Raw genomic sequence first — 20,048 nt, forward strand, 5'->3', positions numbered from 1 at the left:
TTTTTACACAATTCTTTCAGGTTTTAAACCATCAGATAATACTGCTTTCTTTACTTCCGATCTTCTTAAGTAGTTCTTCATTTTTCCTAAGGTAATTCGAAGTTTTGCCATTGGTTTTATTTTTTTTTTATTTTCATAAAGAAGGTATACTGTCTAAATACTTCAGATAGGTTGCTTCCATCTGCTGTCGATTATGATCCAACTCTGTCATTTACATGTTCCAGCCCTCACTATATATATATATATATATATATATATATATATATATATATATATATATATATATATATATATATATATGTGTGTGTGTGTGTATGTATGTATGTATATATATATATATATATATATATATATATATATATATATATATATATATATATATATATATATATATATATATATATATATATTATATATATATATATATATATATATATATATAGAGAGAGAGAGAGAGAGAGAGAGAGAGATGAATTTTCTATTATTTGGCTTCTCTCTGTCGTTTGTTTCCTTGTTTCGCTTTAGAGATGTCTTACATTTTTTATGTATTTTTTACTATTTCGTCTCTTTTATACATTTTCAGATTTTTTTTATTCGTTTTTACGTTTTAATTTCTTTTTCCTAAGTAATTTTGATTAGTGCTTGTATTTATTTATTTCTCTACATATCTACTGTATACTCTAAGTTTCCCTTAAATGTTGCCTTTTTCATTCCCAACGCTTTAATTATGAAGATTCTTGATTAGCTAATATCTAGGTTTCTTTTCAGATCTACAGTAAATGCGAAATCGGCTTAAACGGCAAATCCATGGAGTGTAACCCAGTCCTATGGCTAGAACAGGCAAAATGTACCAGAAATGATCGAACGGTCTTATTTCATGAATAGGGGGAATAATCAAATCCGGAAATTAGTCCACGAACTACGTTACTGGCGCTATGTTATTAAACATTTCTATTTAAAAATATGGTCAATATTATGATATCAGCAGTTAACATTTGTTTGCCCATCAAAGCTCTCAAACATGAAAATGCGTGGAAATTGTTAATTGGCGTTCGTGAACCGTCATCTAGGTTTCTTTTCAAATCGATAAACATTTGCGAGGCGTTCGTTTTCGTACTAGTCGCACGCTATATCCTAGATATAAGTAAACATTTACCGATTCTAGGAAAGAATTTATAAAAGATTTACGGCATTACAGACACAATAAACCTAAACAAACACAAAGAAAGAGGAATAGGACGAACAAAGGAGCCGTTTCAAGGAAAACCTCGCCTACTACTACTACTACTAAGTTCCAAACGCCTCTTTTTTTGAAGTCCAATGCATAAAATGTTTGTTAATGACTTGCTATATTTTTATTCTGTTGAAGCAATAGAATATATGGTGTTAGTGTATTAAATTCCATGGACTAGGATTAGTATGAAATTGTGAAAAGGTGGGTTATTTCAGCTCGGCGGTACCTTACGTAGCCTTGTAGGGTAAAGCCTGTATGTTGAGTAGGAACTAACTTGTGTGCATATCTGATGAACAGACAAATTTAAATAATCTGTTACAGTGTATGGTGATTATGATGAAAGAGTATTTGAAACGAATGAAGTCGATTTAAGTCTTCCATTGAAAATTCGACAGGACAATGACTTCCCGAGGGTTGAAGGTCACCTCTTCACCAGCGTGACGTTGCCCAACTCCTTATCGTTAACCATCAGTGGCAGCGTAGCCAATCCATGACGTTGTTGTGCGTGTGACTTTCTTAGTCGAAGACGTTCTCATTTCATGAAAATTGGAATTACTAGCCTAAGGCTACCTTTTTAGTTACGAGTCGTAGCAAGTCCGAAGGCTAAGTGCCCCTCCGGAGGCTAAGCTTGATTGCTTTTCCTTCCCTGCCCTCAGGCTATGTGATATAGACACTGGAACCTCACAGGACACCAAGAAAGTATTAAGCTACTACTAGCCCACTTTCCAGTATGTTTAGGTGAGTAAACTATCCTAGGTTAAGTGGGAACACCTGGCTTATTAAAAATTGTCTCTGAAATAGGTTACAGAATTGTAGGGTCAAGGGAGAGTGATACCATTTGCAAGTCTACCAGGCCTAGGCATATTTTGTAATAAGCAGTCTAGGTGAAAGTTAAAACTTGATAGCCTATTTAAAGTGCTCCCCGTTTTTGGATATATGGCATAATCAAAGTTCAGATTGCTTCTTTATCCTCTAAAGTTTATTCAAATGTAGGCTAACTGTCCATAACAAATTAGCCCAGGGCGTTATTTGCTTAGTGTATAGGTACATAGGCTACTATCAGTTCTGCTATTGTTTCTGTTATAGATTGAATAGTTTATGAATAAATGTGGTACTGTATAAGTAGAGTTCATATCTTATATATTTAGTAAAAGCATAAACAATTGTGATATACATGCTACTTCCATGGTGTGAATTAATGTCCTTCACTATATGAATTTTGCTTAAAAATCATCAGTTTATATTTTGTTTATTCAGTAATAATAAAAGATACTTGATTTAGGTGCAATTTCTTGTACTGGTATACATGGCTTGTACCTACTTGTAGGTCAAACTACATAATTGTTAAACACATAATACTGTACCATATATTGAAATGTTACTTAAAATTGCATGAAACTAAACATAAAATAATCCTCTTACACATCTTATAGAAACATTTTATGTACTATTTTACATGTATGCAATTTACATTGAATCTTGAAAGATAAGAGATATCTTTTTTGTACAGTAGAGTGTATTTCTGTAGGAACAACTATCAAATTTAAAAGTGACTTTAATTGTTTCTAGATATCTGAACCAGATCCTTATATCATAATTCAACTTCAACCACTCCACTTAGTCTCCAGTGCTTATGGAAAAAGTGTTGGTGTACAGAGGGTGAGTTAGGGGACTTCCCACACTTATCTGTTTAATACTCATTATAATGTGGTTCGGATTCCACAATAAGCTAGGTAACCAGTTGGTTCTTAGCCACATAAAATAAATCTAATCCTTTGGGCCAGCCCAAGGAGAGCTGTTAACCAGCTCAGTGGTCTGGTTAAACTAAGATATACTTAACTTTAATACCAATTAACCACCATGTTACCAAGCTTCAACAACTGTTTCCAGCTTGTGCTGAGGAACAATCCTTCATAAAAGGCTGTAGTTTGTATATGTAGGAAAGATAGAAGTTACTTTAAAATTCGAAATTTTTCCATCAAAAACTGTCAGCCATTATCCATCGCATGTTGAAAACCAGTGTTTTGCATCACTTTCTTCAGAGATTCCCTACTTAAAGTGTAATAAATTTTTTCTTTCATTAGTACTAATACTATCAAGACTCAAATTAATTCACAGTTTGTTCAGATAAGTCAGTATTGTCCTTTTGCATTCCTTATCAAAGTCATCAAGATTGGTTCCAGTACTTTTTTTAACACTAAAAAAAAAGTACTGGAACCAGTCTTGATGACTTTAATAAGGAATGCAAAGGACAATACAGTACTGACTTATCTGAACAAATTGTGAATTAATTTGACTCTTGATAGTATTAGTACTAATGAGAGAAAAACTCATTACACTTTAAGTTAGGAATCTCTGAAGAAAGTGATGCAAAACACTGGTTTTCAACATGCAACGGATAATGGCTGAAAGTTTTTGATGGAAAAATTTTTAATTTTAAAGTAACTTCTATTTTTCCCACATATATATACAAACTTCAGCCTTTTATGTAGGACTGTTCCTCAGCGCAAATGTATCTTCATTTTCTTATAAAGTTTTCCATTCCAACAAACAGACATTTCCAACACTTGTTTCTTAGTGGTGTGACCAATGTCCTTTTTAGCATCAGTAATTGGACTTCTGTGTTGCTTCTCTGACATGAACTATTTTAAAACGATCTCAACTTTCTCCATGACCTGATTATGGAGGTTTTGACGGAGGGAGGGGTATTTCCACTATGAATATCTATATTTTTATGTCAAAGTGGCTCATTGAATGCAATTGTTGTTTATTTAGAGTGATTGCTACCTTTTAATTGCCTCCAATGATCGCATGTTGTTGAGGCTAATTCAAACATTATGCTATAGGATTTTGTGCATATAATAGTAAATTAGGTTTCTAATGATAATATGTATATGTTGATTATGGTAACTGTAAAATAATAACTACATTTCAAGATATTTTTACTTAGTAGGCCCTACCAAGCCCATGCTTTTATCATGACAATGAGATGCTTGGCAGTATTCTTCCCACCCTGTTAACCTGAGAAGGTTTGTTTGAATATGGTGACTCCCATGGGCCATGCCACAGTTCTTAACATGAGATGCTGATACACAGGTCTTGAAGGAAATTCCTCTAGTTCTCATGGAAGAAAGAGGTATTCCAATTCAATGCTTTATGCATTGGGCTAGTAACAGTCCCATAAGTATTCACGTACTTTCTTGCCCAGTTGCTGTTTAGACTTACAAGTGATGCATTAGGTTGTGGAGGTATGGAGATATCTCAGTGACTGGATGGTGATGGCAACCTCATCCCAAGCTATTTTTAGGCTCCTTTGTTGCGTCTTCAGTTGGTGCCAATCCAAGAAAGAAGAGGCGTGTTTCAGACTCATCTTCCTCAGCCTCTTAATCTTATCCATATCTTCTGGATGTTGGTCTGTGGGTGCATTAGCTTCTAAACCCTGTTGATTAAGTGTTACATTCATTGTTTAGTTCAGTCCAAATGGTACAGTCCCATAACCATACTAACATGAGGCAGCCCTTAATTAAAATAATTTCATGATGACAAGTCCTTCCCATATAAATAGTTGTTCAGGATATTGTAAAGTAATGGTTTGTGATGAAGCAAGTATACATATACAAAATTCTTTGAAAACTAAGATTACTTATTTCATATACAAATCCGTTACTTTGTGGGAAGCACCCTATTCCCTTCCCTTCCTTTTTGCATATGTTACAGTCAATACAAAGAATGAACATTTAACTATTGGGGGTGCTCGGGTCCCAGCTCCCCAAATAGGTGGAAAATGAAACTCTTCTTTGTAGTTGTGGAGACTGCACAGATACAATTGTAAGCCTTTAAGGTGATGTGAGATGATGGGTATGTATAAGAAAAAATTAAATATGGTTTTAAAAATATTTTAGTATTTATGATATTTGATTCTGTTTAGCTTGTATTTTAACAGAAACTGCATTGTTGTAATTATTGGACTTGTGTTAATTTCAGGTATGAAAAGATATTAATTTGTAGGGAGGCATGTAGAAAAGCACTTTCTAGTTTTAGTACGGCTTCAAGTACTTTCCCTCAAGTCTGTGTTATTGGCAGTGGACCGGCAGGATTCTACACAGCCCAACAGTTAATAAAGGTGAAAAGTTTGTTGTTGTAATGTATTCTATTTATAATCTAAAATTATTCAGGATTTCTCCCTTTTAAGGAAAATGTATTTTAATGTTTCAGAAATGAGATTTTGCAACTCTTCTCTGTGTTTCTTGAAAAGAAATCTTTTGATTAATTTTTCTTAAGAGGATACAAACCTTCATCTTTTTTTTAATATACTCTACTGTACCATGAGTGGAAGCTGGGCCATTTGTTAAAGCTAGGTAACAAAGGTCTTAATCATCTGCAAGTGAATGAGGGTGTGGGGATACCACCCACTCACTTGACTGACAGCATTACTTTTCCATTGACAACACTTCAGTAGTGGCATCTTTACTGCTTCTGGACTTTTGCAAGCATTTTGGGATCAGTTTTTGGGTTACTAAATAGAGCTGATGAGTGGTTACATGACTGTAGTGGTATATGTCAACAAGCAGGAGGGATGCTCTCCTTTCCCCTTTTTCAGTTAGTAAGGCAAATATATGAGTAGACAGTTGGCCTCACATCAGGCTGTAAGCCAGATACATCTCAGGTCTTCAGAATGTAGTGGCAGACCATTCAGGTGCCAGGGGCAAGTCATAGAATTAAAGTGGTTCCTGCACCCTTTACATTGAAAAGCTCTTCAAGATGTGGGGAACACTGCTGATCAACCTGTATGCTCTACTACTAAAAAAATGTTTCTGAATCACGAGAAACACAAATTTTTAAGATGTTGTGATAAGACGCCAGTTTTGAACAGTGCCATGATTGTGCCCTCATGGTATATGACAGTAAAGCCATGATCATGGCCTCAGATTATAAGGGTTAATGATATCACTGAGTCATGTTTGGCTTTGTTCTTACATGAAGAAATGAAAATGGGAGCAAGGTAAAGTTGAAGAACTTACTGCTAGTGGGAAATGCCAAATTGGATCAATGAAAAGTAGAGGGCAGAAAGCTGTATAGTTTAGGGTCAAAGTTTCACTGCAAAGAACCATTGGTATGGGTTTCAGTGTTTTATTTAGTCGGCAGCAAGGAGATTAGGGGTTACTGTGTTAAAAAGTGAAAGAAAAGGAAAAAGTTATGTCTAAGTAAAATAAAAACTTCAGTTTCATTATATTTAGACCAACATGCATAAGTTATGTGAATTAGTACATTATAACAAAAGAATGCAGAAAGGGATGAGGGAGTGGGTATGTCCTCTCACAATGATCATCTTTCAGCTCCTAGACTTGTAAGACCTTTGTGAATTCCTTTCAGTACAAATGTAATAATAAGCTCCAGGAAGGCCATGATTCTAACTTGATATGAATATAAATATAGCGATAAGCATAAGAGAAGAGATTGATGTAAAACATTTTTTTAATTAGCAGTTTTACCTTACAGTTCTTCCTTGTACATACTGTTATCCTTGCATGTAGATAAAACCTTTTGTAAATCTGAAGATTCCAACAGTATTAAAAGGAGCATACACCTTTCACACATAAAATCTTTCTGTTTTCAGAGTCACAGCACAGTTCAAGTTGATATATATGAAAGGTTGCCAGTTCCTTTTGGATTAGTGAGGTATGGTGTGGCCCCAGATCATCCAGAAGTAAAAAACTGTATAAATACATTCACGCAAACTGCCTCTAAGAACCGAGTATCTTTTCTTGGTAATGTTAGCATTGGCCAAGATGTTACATATGCACAACTCAGGAATGCCTATCATGCTGTTGTCTTGGTTAGTATTATTGCTTGATTTCCTTTCTTTTCCTTATTGTAGATGGCATTAGTATTGCAGTGTCTAAGTTTTCATTTAATCATGTACTGTCATTGATAATTTTAATGGTACAGGTATTTGACTTGATTTCCTTATTGCTGTACAAAACCTGTACATGGTAAAGAAAAAGTTTATTGAATTTTCTTAAGTCTTTTTTACTGGTGGCGACTCTAATGGTTTCATCTTTGTTTTTTACCACATTTTTTCAGCTGCCAGATGATGAATGAGTACATAAAGTAAGGTATATGTTACCGTGTACAGTATTTTTATTTACATTTCAGGCATATGGTAGTGCTCAAGACAGGAAGCTCAATATTTCAGGTGAATCACTTTCAAACGTTTGCTCTGCAAGACGCTTTGTGGGTTGGTACAATGGTTTGCCTGAAGATGCTGATCTAAAACTTAACTTGGATGTAGAATCTGCAGCTGTAATTGGTCAGGGCAATGTTGCTGTGGATGTGGCCAGGATATTGCTAAGTCCTATTGATATTTTAAGAGTAAGTAGCAAGAAAACATGAAACCTTTTGCTTTTTTCCTATTTCTGTTGTGCCCAAGTCAGAAGTGGATGGTATGAATACCATTCAATAGAATGTATTAGTAAAAGCATGAAGTGTAAACCCCTTTTATATTTCTTATGATATAGTGTTAGCCCCTGAATGTTTAGATGTAGAAATCATTGGATAAAAGAAACCTTAAGTTACTATCTCTGGTGAATATTTTATGACTACAGGAAGCCCCTGCTAATGTATCATAAACCTCATTTGAGCTCTTCAGATTTGATTGCATTTATAAGTGTCAGGATGTGCATGCAACATACCGGTCATCTTTTATGTACTGAGCTTAAAGGTGTTGGTACAAGACAAAGTGGAAAATAAGGCCTACCACTTTTATGAAGCCTACTAATATCTTACATAGGTTCATATCATTATCGAGGATAAGATGAATTTCACAAGGTGAAAGGTCAGAACAGATAAAAGGCTAAGTTTATGATGTTGTTGGAGAATCTTCAAAAAAATTTTTGAGGAGGACAGTAGGGCATTGAAAAGTAGTGAGGCTGGAAAAGGAAATGAGACTGTTGTAGCTGATGTTGTTGAAGAATATGAGAGAATTTTAGTAATCATTGAAATACAAGGAATTTGTCATCCCTACCAAGAGAGCTTGGTTTCACAAAGACTTAGAAGAGATTCAGCTCACCGAAAATGAGGACTGAACCAAGACTTCCCTGAGTCAACAAGGAGAGGTCCTTGTTGATGTGCTGGATATACACTAGTAACAACCCATGTTTACCCCTTAGCTCCTCACCCTTCTAGACCCCCATCTCAGATGAGTTAAAAGTGATTGGTTGCTCTACCTATGTCCACTACCCACTTCCTGGGATGAGGGTTCTTGCCAAGGCGACTACCTTTTCATTATTATAAATGCTTCTCAGAGATGCTTGTGATGTTCAGTTGGCAGGAGTGGGTTTGGGAATCTCTAATACTCACCTCTCCTGAGGCTCATCCAACAACTTGGACAAGGTTTGGTGTTTCATTGCATTCTCAGGAAGAGCCTCCATACTCCATTTCTAAGAGACTTTTTACCTGATTGATTATTTACCCCCTCTCCAACTCCATTTTCAGGAAGAGGGATGCTTTCCCTCAAGCCATTCCATCCTGTTGTCTTCTGCTGACATCCAGGAATTCACGTCTGCCAATTTCATTGTGCCCCATCTCTTTCCTGCCAGCCTTATGAAGTAACTCACCGAGAAGTCAGGCTTTACTAACCTATGACATCTTCATTGCAACCATAACAGAAGAGGAAAATTATGAAATGTACCACACAGTGAAGCAAAAAAAATCTTAACTGCAGGTACTTCCAAATTTTATGGTTACATAGGACAATGTCAGCAATGTCATAGTCATATAGGAAAATATCTGCTGTGCTCATCCCAAAGATGAACCAAGTCACTGTCAAATACTTAATAACTGCAGAATTCACTCTTTTATCACTTACTGAGAGCACTGAAGTGAAAAAGGCCTAAAAGGAATGCTGATAATTTTGAAAAAAATGAAGATGTATTACTCACAAACAGTGGAATAGATAAGGATTATCCACAAGGACAGGAATAGCAGTCTTTGATGCAAGTACTTGGGAAACAGGAGTAAGGGCTGTTTTCAACACTAGCTTAAGAAAAGTGAGGTTATTGACTGAGACAGAAAGGATCCACAGGTTACATGCATAATAAGACTACTGTTATTTGTTTATCTGACAAATGATTGTTAAACCTTAGAATTCTTGCAGAATACAAATATAATATTCATATTATTGGGCAACCAGTAGGTATGTGACATATGTTTTAATTATGTTTATTTAAATATGAGTTTTGTTATACCCATTTGCAGAAAACAGACATACCTGAAAGTGTGTTAGACAGTCTAAGTAAAAGCCGCATAAAACGAGTAGTACTGATTGGTCGCCGTGGTCCAGAACATGTTGCTTTGACCATAAAAGAATTGCGAGAGATGATAAAGCTTGAGCAGTGTCGGCCCAACCTCATACCACAAGATTATCAACATCTGAAAGCACTTTTACCAAGTGAGTAGGATATTCATCATTCATTATGTAATGATAGCTAATTTCTAAGTTATTCTCTTAGTAGATTTTACTGGTTTTCCAGGAAAATTCATAACTTGTGTTACTACTTGTTTATAGTAAACAAACTGCTGTACTGTAATGTTCACTTAGGGAATGTTGGGGTTTAGACATTTTTATGTACTGATACAGATTATTATTGCTGTGCAGTTACACTAGGACTCACTAATCTCACTAATGCCCCTGAAATATTAATTAATTGTTGAATTTTTATCATCGGATTGTTTGCAGTGTCAGTCTCTTACAAAGTTAGAACATTGATGTTCACAGGAAGCCTCAGAAAATAGTACAGTAGATGAGTTTTTAGCCTAGTAGCTATTAGTGCAAATGATGATGTTACAGTCAGATAAATTCACTAAAATAGAGTACTGTATTGAGCAGATTTGGGTAGCTTTATAGCTTTAAATGTGAAACCTCTAGTCAGAATGTTAGTGGAAGTTGAGAATAATGGAAAAGTTGCTTATACTGTTAGTATATTGAAGAGTTCATTTTAAAAGGCAAACAACTAAAGTTTATATGTAAAATGACAAATTTTTAATTAATTTGTATTTTTCATAGCTAACAAACCTGAGGTCTTAGCATTAGGATGAATCTTGTGGCGCCAGCTGGAAACTGGTTTAAAAACAATAAAAAATTGTATATGCAAGGAATCTGTGGCATCTGGTATGCAAATGAGGTGGAAGCAGGTCAGAGACCCAGCTGGAACCTCATTCACATTCAGGCTTTCTTCCAATCTGGGATAATATATAAGAGGGGTGGTTAAGACCTCAGGTTTGTCAGCTATGAAAAATACAAAGTAATTAAAAATTTGTCATTTGTTCATATGTGGAACAAACCTTCGGTCTTAACATTAGGATAGACTCACACCTGGAGGGAGGTATGAGAGTCCTGAACCGACTGGACTGCCTTGAACCTCTCTATCCTCTGGTCTGACAGGAAAACTCTCGACGAGGCTGTGTCTATCACCATTCCTAAGCACAGAATCCTCTGGCTGGGAAGAAGATTGGACTTTTCCAGATTTATCACAATACTTAGGTTGTGACAAAACTGGAGAAGACGTTCCCTGTCCCGAATCAGCCTTTCCTTGAAACTTGCTAAGACCAAACAATCTTAGAGATATTTCAACAGGCGAATCCCCTGAGCATGGACCCATGCCAATAATAGGGTAAAGACTCTTGTGAACACTTGTGGAGCTGTTGTCAATCTGAAGCAAAGGACCTTGAACCGGAACACTTGCTCCCCAAGACTGAAGCAGAGGAATTTCCTGGACAAAGGGTGGATAGGGATCTGAAAGTAGGTGTCTGCCTAGTCTATGGTTAACATGAAGTCGTCATCCCTTATGGCTGCTAAGACTGTGCGGGGAGTCTCCATTCTGAACTTCGTCTTTCTGACGAAAAGGTTCAGAGTTGAGAGATCTATCACTGGTCTCCAATTGCCAAGGCTTTCGGTACCAGGAAAACTCGACAGTAGAACCCCGGAGGAGGACGAACTACCTTTTCCACCACCCCTTTGTCCATCATCTTCCTCATTTCCTCTTGTAGAGCTTGGTGCTTCGGAGAGCCTTGGGTCTTGGGTGTAAATCAGGTGCAGGAGAGGTTGATCGGAGAGAGGAGGAGGGAAGTCAAAGGAAGTAGATACCCTACCCAAAGGACATCTACTACCCATAGTTCCGCTCCGTGCATCTGCCACGTAGCCCAGTGGCTCACCAGGCATCCCCCCACCAGTGACAACGGGTGGGGGGTGGTGCCCAATCTATCGATGTCCTCCCCTGTCCTTGCCCCTACTCCCCCTCCCTGGTTTCAAAGGATGAGATTGAAAGGGACATTGCTGAGGCTGCTTCCTTGGTGCTGGAGTCAGCTGAGAAACCTTGGTCGAAGCCGCAGGTCTTGTAGACTCTTTGGGAGGAGACTGCCTATTCTGTCTTGGAGCGGAAGGGCGAGACTGAAGGAGGAATATCCCCTCCCAAGAGAGACGGGGTACCATGATACATTAAATCACCTTGACCAACTCCCGATGCTTCCAAAGACGAATCAATGGAAGAAAATGAAGGAGAAAAGGCATCAGTGGATGATGAAGCAGATGGAATAGGCCTGGAAGAAGGGGGAGTAGAAGCGTCCACTTGAGGAGGAGGAAATCCTTCCCAAGATGGAAGCTTCGACTTCCTTTCGTGTTCCCTCTTCTTGTAGAGCTTCTTCCACTGCACAGCAGGCCAGGAATGACATCCTGGGGATGGACTGGTGACATTACAAAAATTAGAACTGCACCTACTGCAAGAAGAATGGGGATCTATCTCTGAAGAAACCAGGAAGCTGGAACATAGAAACCCTCGCACACCGGGACACATCGTTGGCGCTCACAGGGCTTCTTAGATTGATTAGTGGAAAGCATGATAACACCAAAAACACCCACAGACACCCAAAAACACAACACAACGGGTAGGAAGGTATCACAGTCTTAGGACAAAAACCAGCTTGGGGAAGGGAGAGCAAAAGTGAACATCCACTCTTCAAGGTGGTTGAAGAAAGACTGAATGAGTCATGAGGTTCCAGCTGGGTCTCTGACCAGCTTCCACCTCATCTGCATATCAGATGCCAGAGATTCCTTGCATGTACGATTTTTTATTGTTTTTAAACTGGTTTCCAGCTGGCGCCAGAAGATTTATCCTAATGTTGAGACCGAAGGTTTGTTCCGCGTATGAACAACTTACAGTTTATAAAAGAATTTCAAGTTTAAAGCTAAGATAACAAAAAATAATTTATTTAACCTTCAGTAGACCACTGTAATACTACATATAATTATTATTTCTTTTTCAAAATTATTTTCTTTGTGCTTTTATCAAAATTTGGGGTTTCCAGCTGTACCAAGATCTCGCAAGAGGTTGATTGAGCTTCTTGCAAAAACTGGCTTAGATGATCCAGACCCAAAACTGGCTTCTGCTCATGCCAGAGCAGAGAGGGAATGGCAGCTACGATTTCTGTTAAGTCCTGTAGAAATTTTACCTACAGAAGATGGCCAAGCTGTAGCGGGTATAAAGTTAGCCAAAAACAGGTTTGTCAACCATTTGAATGATTTTGTTTGTTAGTAAAATTCAACATGAATAAAAGTAGTCACTTCACAAAAACATTACTCTTTTCTCTGTCTTTCTCACTTGTTTAAAGTATAGTACAACTGATAATCAAAACTAATGCAGTGAAGTGAAGCTGATGAAAAGATGTGATAGTCTTAAATACTAAAATTTATTAAGCAAAGTAAGAAATGATACAGTGCTTTATTTTAATATTGCACAATAATGCTGCATCTCAAATAAACAGAATTACATTAACAGTCACTGTATTACTGTTATAATGTTTTTTAGGTAGATGATTCAAAAGTCTTAATTCTTCTTTGACTTTGACCAGCTGCTTACAGATTTTAATTTTTCAGGTTAGAAGGTGAGGGGCTAAACCAAAGAGCTGTGCAAACTGAAGAACATGAAGTCTTGGAATGCGGTCTTATTCTCCGAAGTATTGGTTACAAGGGTGTTAGTATTGACCCATCTCTGCCCTTTGATGAAAAAACCGGAACCATAGCCAATGAAAATGGAAAAGTTGTTGGCCAGAAAGGTATTTTCAGTAATGTTTTGACTTAGTTTGGCACACTGCACCAAGAAGCTGTTAATGTTTTCATCCCCTTATTATCTCTTGAAACTTTGATGATTGCTTTCTTTACAACTATCTTCAATATTATCATTGTAAGCTGAGAGGTCTTGCTGAATTAATCTCACCACTTTTGGAAGGTAATGCTGAGACATGAATTGGTAAATTTCACATTCATAATTCTCATTAGCTTGATGTAAAGACTTAGATAAAAGATGATCACATTAACAATTTTTTTTGCAATAAGACTTAAAAAAATGAGTTGTTTTCTGGTTAATTATTTTTGCTGGCAAATAGCTGGTGTTGAAAAGTTTAAGAGAGACAGTAAAATGTCTTAAAAATTTTTAATTAAAAACTCCAAAGTCTAGTTATGTTAATAGCATATTACTGTACTATACTGTAACAAAAAATTCAGATCTTTGATTCCTAAAACCATTTACTTTGACTAGGTTTGTATGCAAGTGGTTGGATAAGCACTGGACCAATAGGAGTCATTCTTTCAACAATGACAAGTGGATTTAATACAGGCAAGATTATAGTATCTGACATAGAGTCTGGAGAGCTTGATACTTCAGAACCAAAAAGTGGAAAGGTTGAAATCCTTAAGATGTTAGCTGAGAAAGGTAAGTTCAAAAGTAATGTAAACCCTTCTTCAGAAAATTGGTACCAGCACATTTATTTCTATTAACCCTCACTGGACAGGCATGATCATGTGAGGCATAATAATAGCTCTAGAGTGAGGAGCAGACTGCCTCTGGTTAGAATCAATATTTTGCACCATACAGTTTGAATGAATTTTGCAGGAAAAATGTTCAAATCACTTCAGTGGGCCATAAATGACTTACGGCAACTCTTGCAGCAACACTGGTAGCTCAGTACAGGATAGAGGGAAGTCAGTGTGACTTGAGATTTCATGGGGGGAATGTACTGCACCTCCCCGACTGCACCTCCCGATCCCAGGACGTTTTTTTTATACATTTGCTCATAAATATACCCAGAGATTGCTGTTGGTTTTAGTTCTTATCTTTTATGATAGTATGCCAGCTATACTGTAATTGTAATTTTGCAAACTAAAGTGCTGTACAAAGAAATATTGGAGAAAACATGCATACTTCACTAAAAGGTACTGCATCATCCCATCTCAGTACATCTCACAAATATTTTACCATAAATATATTCAGAATTTGTTACTGATTTTAGGTCTTGTCTGTTATAATACTGCATGAGCTGTAATTATAATTTTACAAAATAAAATTTTAAAAATTATTAGGAAAAATCATGTTTAACTTGGTAAAATTAGCATATTTTTACAAGTGTCTTGGAAAAAGGCCTTCAGAAAATTTTTTTTAATTTTATTTCTTATACCATGTGCATTTACATATCTTCCTCTTGCCTTGTTTTGAGTCACATAATTACTCCAGAAGTGTCTCCCTTACCCATAAGAGATCTTGGGTTTGCACTTTCTCAAGTGGTAACTGCATGCCAAACTGTGATTCTTCTGTAATAGTGAGGCATTTATGTGATTTTTTCAACCTTGAGGTTAATGACAGAGTCGCACATCTCAAGGAATTTTGCATACCAAGGATTTGAACTCATTACATCTGTCATTTCTGGACAATTTGTTGGTAAGGCAATTTTCACAGATAGCCAATGATACATGATTATGGTGTTTGTGTTTCCAATATCATCATTCTTATTCCATACTAAGGATAAAGAATGCCTTCTCTTCCCTGCCAGAATATTTCATCTGTACTTTTAGGGACCGCATCCAAAGGAAGTACTTCTAGATTTTTCCTGTCTAAGAAATGAACCATGAAGTAGGAAACCTAATTCCATCACCCTCTGACTCATCCTCATAATGGATTTCTACTAATGTCAAACAGTCATATTATTTGGTCATGAAATTACAACTCTGATATCTCTACTCTTTGAATACAATTTCTGTTTGAATATTTTTTCTGGCAGTCACATGCGAATTTCATGCAGAGTTGATGAGCTAGTATCTCAGGGAATGTGATGCACAAGTGGTTGGACTCAACTCTTGCATCCTATGGTAGCAGTAGGACATAAAATCCATATTTAAGATAAGGTATGGAACTCTCTTTCTCTCTCTTGCCTTGAAAGCAGGTGGCACAAAGACTGATTTTGATAAGTGTTAGGGACCTGATGCCACATGTGGACTGTAGCATCCAAGACAATATTTTAACCATGAAATGGGCCAATTGTACAATGGTTTAGTATTAAAAAAATTTGTAGTTAAATTTTTCAGTCTTTATTCCTGGTTTTATTATTATTATATTATATTATGTATTTTTACAGGGTTACTGCCTGTGACTTTTGATGACTGGACTCGTTTAGATGATTATGAAATAAAAGCTGGAACTGACCTTGGAAAACCTCGTGAAAAAGTCACAGAAGTGAGAAAAATGTTGGATTTGCTCAAAAAATAACAATTTAGCAATGCTCAGAGTCCTTTGATTGTCTTAAATTATTTGCGAAGAATTATTTCTTAACTTCTTTTTTTTTGACATTTTTCCTAATTCATCAACAGCATTTTTTAGAGATATTAGATATACTTCTAGTTCCTTCAGTTTAAGGACTGTAATACTAATGTTCAACGATTTTATCATATTTGCTGTAAATATTTTTATTAAAAATTATGAAAACCAGTTGTATAATTTATCCTCGTTTCATTGACCACATTTTTTACTAAATTATGAACTAATTACAAATACCTGCACCAGATGAAACTCGATTCCATAGGTACAGTACATAATTTAGAAATGGGTAACAAGCAAGAAACTGAAAAGCCAGTTTGTTGTGACATTCACTTCTGTCTTACTTTTTCCTTCCTTTTATTCACCCTTTGGAACATTTACTAAATTTATCTATTTACTAACATATTATACTAGTCATATAAGAGGTAGTTCCTTTGAATGGAATTGTATCTGGGCATTTTCAAACATAAAGTAAACTTAGTACACTTAACCAGACCAGCTGCTGATGAGACACAACAGAACAAGTTGACAGGTCCTTCAGGGATGATTGTATTGCAAAAAATACCACTACAATCAGTGATAAATGAATGCCATGTTCATTGACTTCCTTTATAATGCAAAAATTACAGAAGTTAGACTTCTAGGACTTCACATCAAAACTACTAGGACTTCTTTAAAAATGCACAAGTGAAGAGTTTAAAGGGGTCCTACAAAGACCTTTAAAAGGCAATGCTTGACAATGGATTCCTTCAAGAATCTAAAATCAGGCCATGAGTCTCAAATGCTTCACAACAGTTCATTGATACAATGGTTTCCAAACAGCAATGTAATAATTTGAACACAAGAATTACCTCGGTTACACTCCAAGAAACATGAGAAAATTATTTATATAAGGTTGATTGCCACCACACACTTAACTCTCAAAAATTGTGTACTTCCACGTTACTGACGGAGTGCACTCAAGTTACTCCCCCACACATAATTTATGTAACACCTATGTACAGTATTGGCTTTCTTTACTCAACTTGGCTGTGCTTCTGTGCATGCCTTGTTTATTATCTTTGCTGTGGTTTCATCGACATCAAATTTCTCAACATTGGAAACATAGGTTGGTAGGGAGTGCTGTCTCAGGTCCTCAAGCTGTAAAAGGAGCAGCAAAGGGCACCTTGAGGAATTAGTCTTTCTTGTTCTGCTTTCCAAACAGCTATTGACAGTCATGTCACATGCCCACTTGCCTTAGGCCTATTTAAACAACAGTGAAGGACTAAGGAAATCAGGACGGCCATTGGTCACTTTCGTAAAGAAGGGCATGTAGGCCCATGTGAGGTATGAGTCCTTGGTTGGATCCAGAGGGTCATCCCATCATAGATGGTATTTAGTCTTTGATGTTATGTCATTGAGCATTTTGTGGGAGAGAAGGAACCAGTCACCACGTGATAACTGGAGAAAGTCTGCAGGTGTGAGCTGTTTTTGGCTCCAAGTTTCTTGATGACCCATCCACCACAATTATTACAGTGGAGGTCCACATCTGTCATCTCTCATTCTTAAGGAATATCTGTGGAAAGAACGTGGGGAAACAATGGAGGTGTTTCTTGAAGGGATTAGAAAGGGACAGAGAGCAAGACTAAAGGAGTCAGTTGCTGAAGAAGAAAGGCTTTGTTCTCCAAGGGGAATCAACACCTTTTGGTTAATTAAAAAGACTTTGTAGGGGGATAGTTTTGTCGGTGCACCTCGCAGTGCGCTGTAGGCCTTACTTCAAGTTCTTTGCAGCATCCCTTCGGCCCCTAGCTGCCGCCAAATTGAATTTTTAAAAACTGTGGTAGGTATTAATTCTTTTTCATCTTCTAGACAATAAATGGTTCCTGTCAGGTTGGAGTTGTGTGTGTGTGTGTGTGTGTGTGTGTGTCTAGCCAGGGCATGGTTTAGAGATCCTGCCAAAGAGGGAATGGTTGTTCATCGATTGAAAGGCTAAAGTATTGTTACAAATAAAGATAATATAGAGTTCAGAATGTGGCAAATTTACTTTTTATTAGTATATCATCTTCAAAGAGCTTCTTTAATTGGATGTGATTTTTGTTTCATAGGTGATAATTTTAGAAAATTATAAAAAAAAAAACTAATTTTTTGCAAATTCTTATCATCTTGGTATATTTTTTTAACCACTTACAAATGCGAACCGTTTGTCAGTATGTGATTGTATATATATTTATATAAATAATAAAGAAGTACGTATTTCAGTTTCCTTCCTGTTATATAAAAGCAATTCTAGTTTGTTTATGAGAAACATTTCCTAATTGTAGTAGGTAGATATTATTCTAGAGGGTGCTATATAGATAGCTTAACATTGTGTGTGCATATTGCAGAGTACTTGGCTAAATGTTGCTTCAGGCAATTCTCCTAAATTATCCTTATTCTAGCGCCTGTCCTATAATGCCATACTAACCAATCCTTTTCCCCATTCCCTCGCTTACTTTAAAGTATTACTAAAGGTCAGTGTAATCTGGTAAGTCTGTACTATGTACATTCGTTAGTCTATATAATGTTATATTAAATTACCCTATGTAACCACTTACCGGTGTTACTTGAAACCTCTGGTTGCTGTCCAACGAGTGGCAGCAGACTAATCACCCAGGGGAGCGTGTACTAAGACATAATATATCCCTAACTGTTCCCTTCCACAAAGTGATCAACAGTATCAATATAACCTAAGTAACCTCGTAAATTTTAAGTAATGCTTGTCGGCCAAGTCATTACACCTACGATACTTTATTATTATTATTATTATTATTATTATTATTATTCTCGATGTAATATTGGCTGCTCTAAGAAAGGAGGAACGCATATTAAACGAAGTTAAATATGTCTGTAAATGACTAATCAGTATGCTGTAACTCCCAAGATTATAATTATATATATATATATATATATATATATATATATATATATATATATATATATATATATATATATATATATATATATATATTTTGGATCATCTCCCCTAAGTTGATCTCATTTTCCCAGTTTAAATATAAGTGGAATGTGAAAATTATGACTATTGGCAGGACATTCTGACTGAAACAGAAGACTTGATTATTATGTTCCAGAGGTAATATACTTCAAGGCACGTGGTCTTCACTGACCAAGACCCATGAAAGGATTTTACAAGGATCGGTGGAAAGTGTTCTGTGACCTTGAATGGTGTTTAGGGTAATTGAGAGGATATCTACCAGCCATTCACATCCTGCAAGATCGCTCATGCGTGGTCAATGAATGTTAGGCATGAGTATGATTCTGGTGTGCTGAATCCCTTTCCTTCTCTGATCTATGGAAGTCTCAAACTTGCTTCGGCCAGTTTGGGACACGAAGGCAGTGTTGCCACATTTCCACACCACTGACTTCCACGCTCGCCTAAATTTTAAATTCATTCCACCTTCAGTAAAACCTAACGTATGTAAAACGATATATGCTTTCCCTCACAGTCTAAAAATAATTTTCCTTAGACTCCCCTTATTAAGTTAATCAAAATCACTTTTTACATTTATTAAAACAATTTTACATAGATTTAAGTTAAATTAATTAGATGGAAACCTAAAGCTGTCACCTGATGTCTGCATTCGGCCTATCAATCAAGACATTCCTCGATCAACTTCTGTTGCTTTATGATTGGCGTAAACAACCATTCTTTGATGGCTCTTTATTCACACATTATTACATAAGCATTTATAAATATGCAAATGACCGAGAATATAAGAATATATATAAAAAATAATATATCTGACCACAATAAACCCCTGAGTGTGGAAATTTTTTCCATAGTGCGAGAGACGTAAAATGAAGACCCCACTTCTGCACCCCATTTATCTTGTGCATCAAAACTTCCACACTGAAGGCCACATTTCCACGTTTCGGCATCATTGCACGAGGAATCACTGCCACCACCGGACAGGAGTTCTAGCATGACAGACTGAATTGCTTAAATATCATCACGGTAGCTAAGCTTGGCAGATCGTTACTTTCGCTAAGATGACCTTCAGTTGAGAACATCAAATAAGTTCTTAAAAATATAAATACTAATTTGCTTTCATCATGGACCTAAATCAATGGATAGAATTCACGTTATTTTCTGTGCTACAACAGCACATGATGGTAAAAATACCAGATAGCAAAAGAAT

The 20,048-nt window shown here is 36.4% G+C and overlaps 1 protein-coding gene across 2 annotated transcripts; it reads left to right on the forward strand.

The window, feature by feature from the left end:
- The first annotated feature begins 1,226 nt into the window (after window positions 1–1,226).
- Window positions 1,227–16,053, forward strand: dare (NADPH:adrenodoxin oxidoreductase, mitochondrial). 2 transcript variants are annotated; one of them, XM_067087086.1, is made up of 10 exons: window positions 1,227–1,331; window positions 1,630–1,972; window positions 5,219–5,357; window positions 6,852–7,070; window positions 7,391–7,606; window positions 9,491–9,683; window positions 12,596–12,788; window positions 13,164–13,342; window positions 13,825–13,998; window positions 15,695–16,053. In XM_067087086.1, the coding sequence occupies exons 2-10, from the start codon at window positions 1,965–1,967 to the stop codon at window positions 15,823–15,825; spliced, it is 1,452 nt and encodes a 483-aa protein (XP_066943187.1). In that variant the 5' UTR covers window positions 1,227–1,331; window positions 1,630–1,964; the 3' UTR covers window positions 15,826–16,053. The 2 variants fall into 2 exon arrangements, with proteins under 2 accessions (XP_066943187.1, XP_066943186.1); XM_067087085.1 differs by having other exon boundaries at window positions 1,260–1,435.
- The last annotated feature ends 3,995 nt before the right edge of the window (window positions 16,054–20,048 follow it).

The sequence above is a fragment of the Macrobrachium rosenbergii genome, chromosome 43 (genome assembly GCF_040412425.1).
Source record: "Macrobrachium rosenbergii isolate ZJJX-2024 chromosome 43, ASM4041242v1, whole genome shotgun sequence".
In the NCBI taxonomy this organism is placed as follows: Eukaryota; Metazoa; Arthropoda; class Malacostraca; order Decapoda; family Palaemonidae; genus Macrobrachium; species Macrobrachium rosenbergii.

Excerpts from the sequence above, each read along its gene's own strand:
- dare (XM_067087086.1), top strand. Across the intron at positions 9,684-12,595 it reads TCTGAAAGCACTTTTACCAA|CTGTACCAAGATCTCGCAAG; the intron begins GTGAGTAGGATA and ends TGGGGTTTCCAG. Across the intron at positions 13,999-15,694 it reads TAAGATGTTAGCTGAGAAAG|GGTTACTGCCTGTGACTTTT; the intron begins GTAAGTTCAAAA and ends GTATTTTTACAG.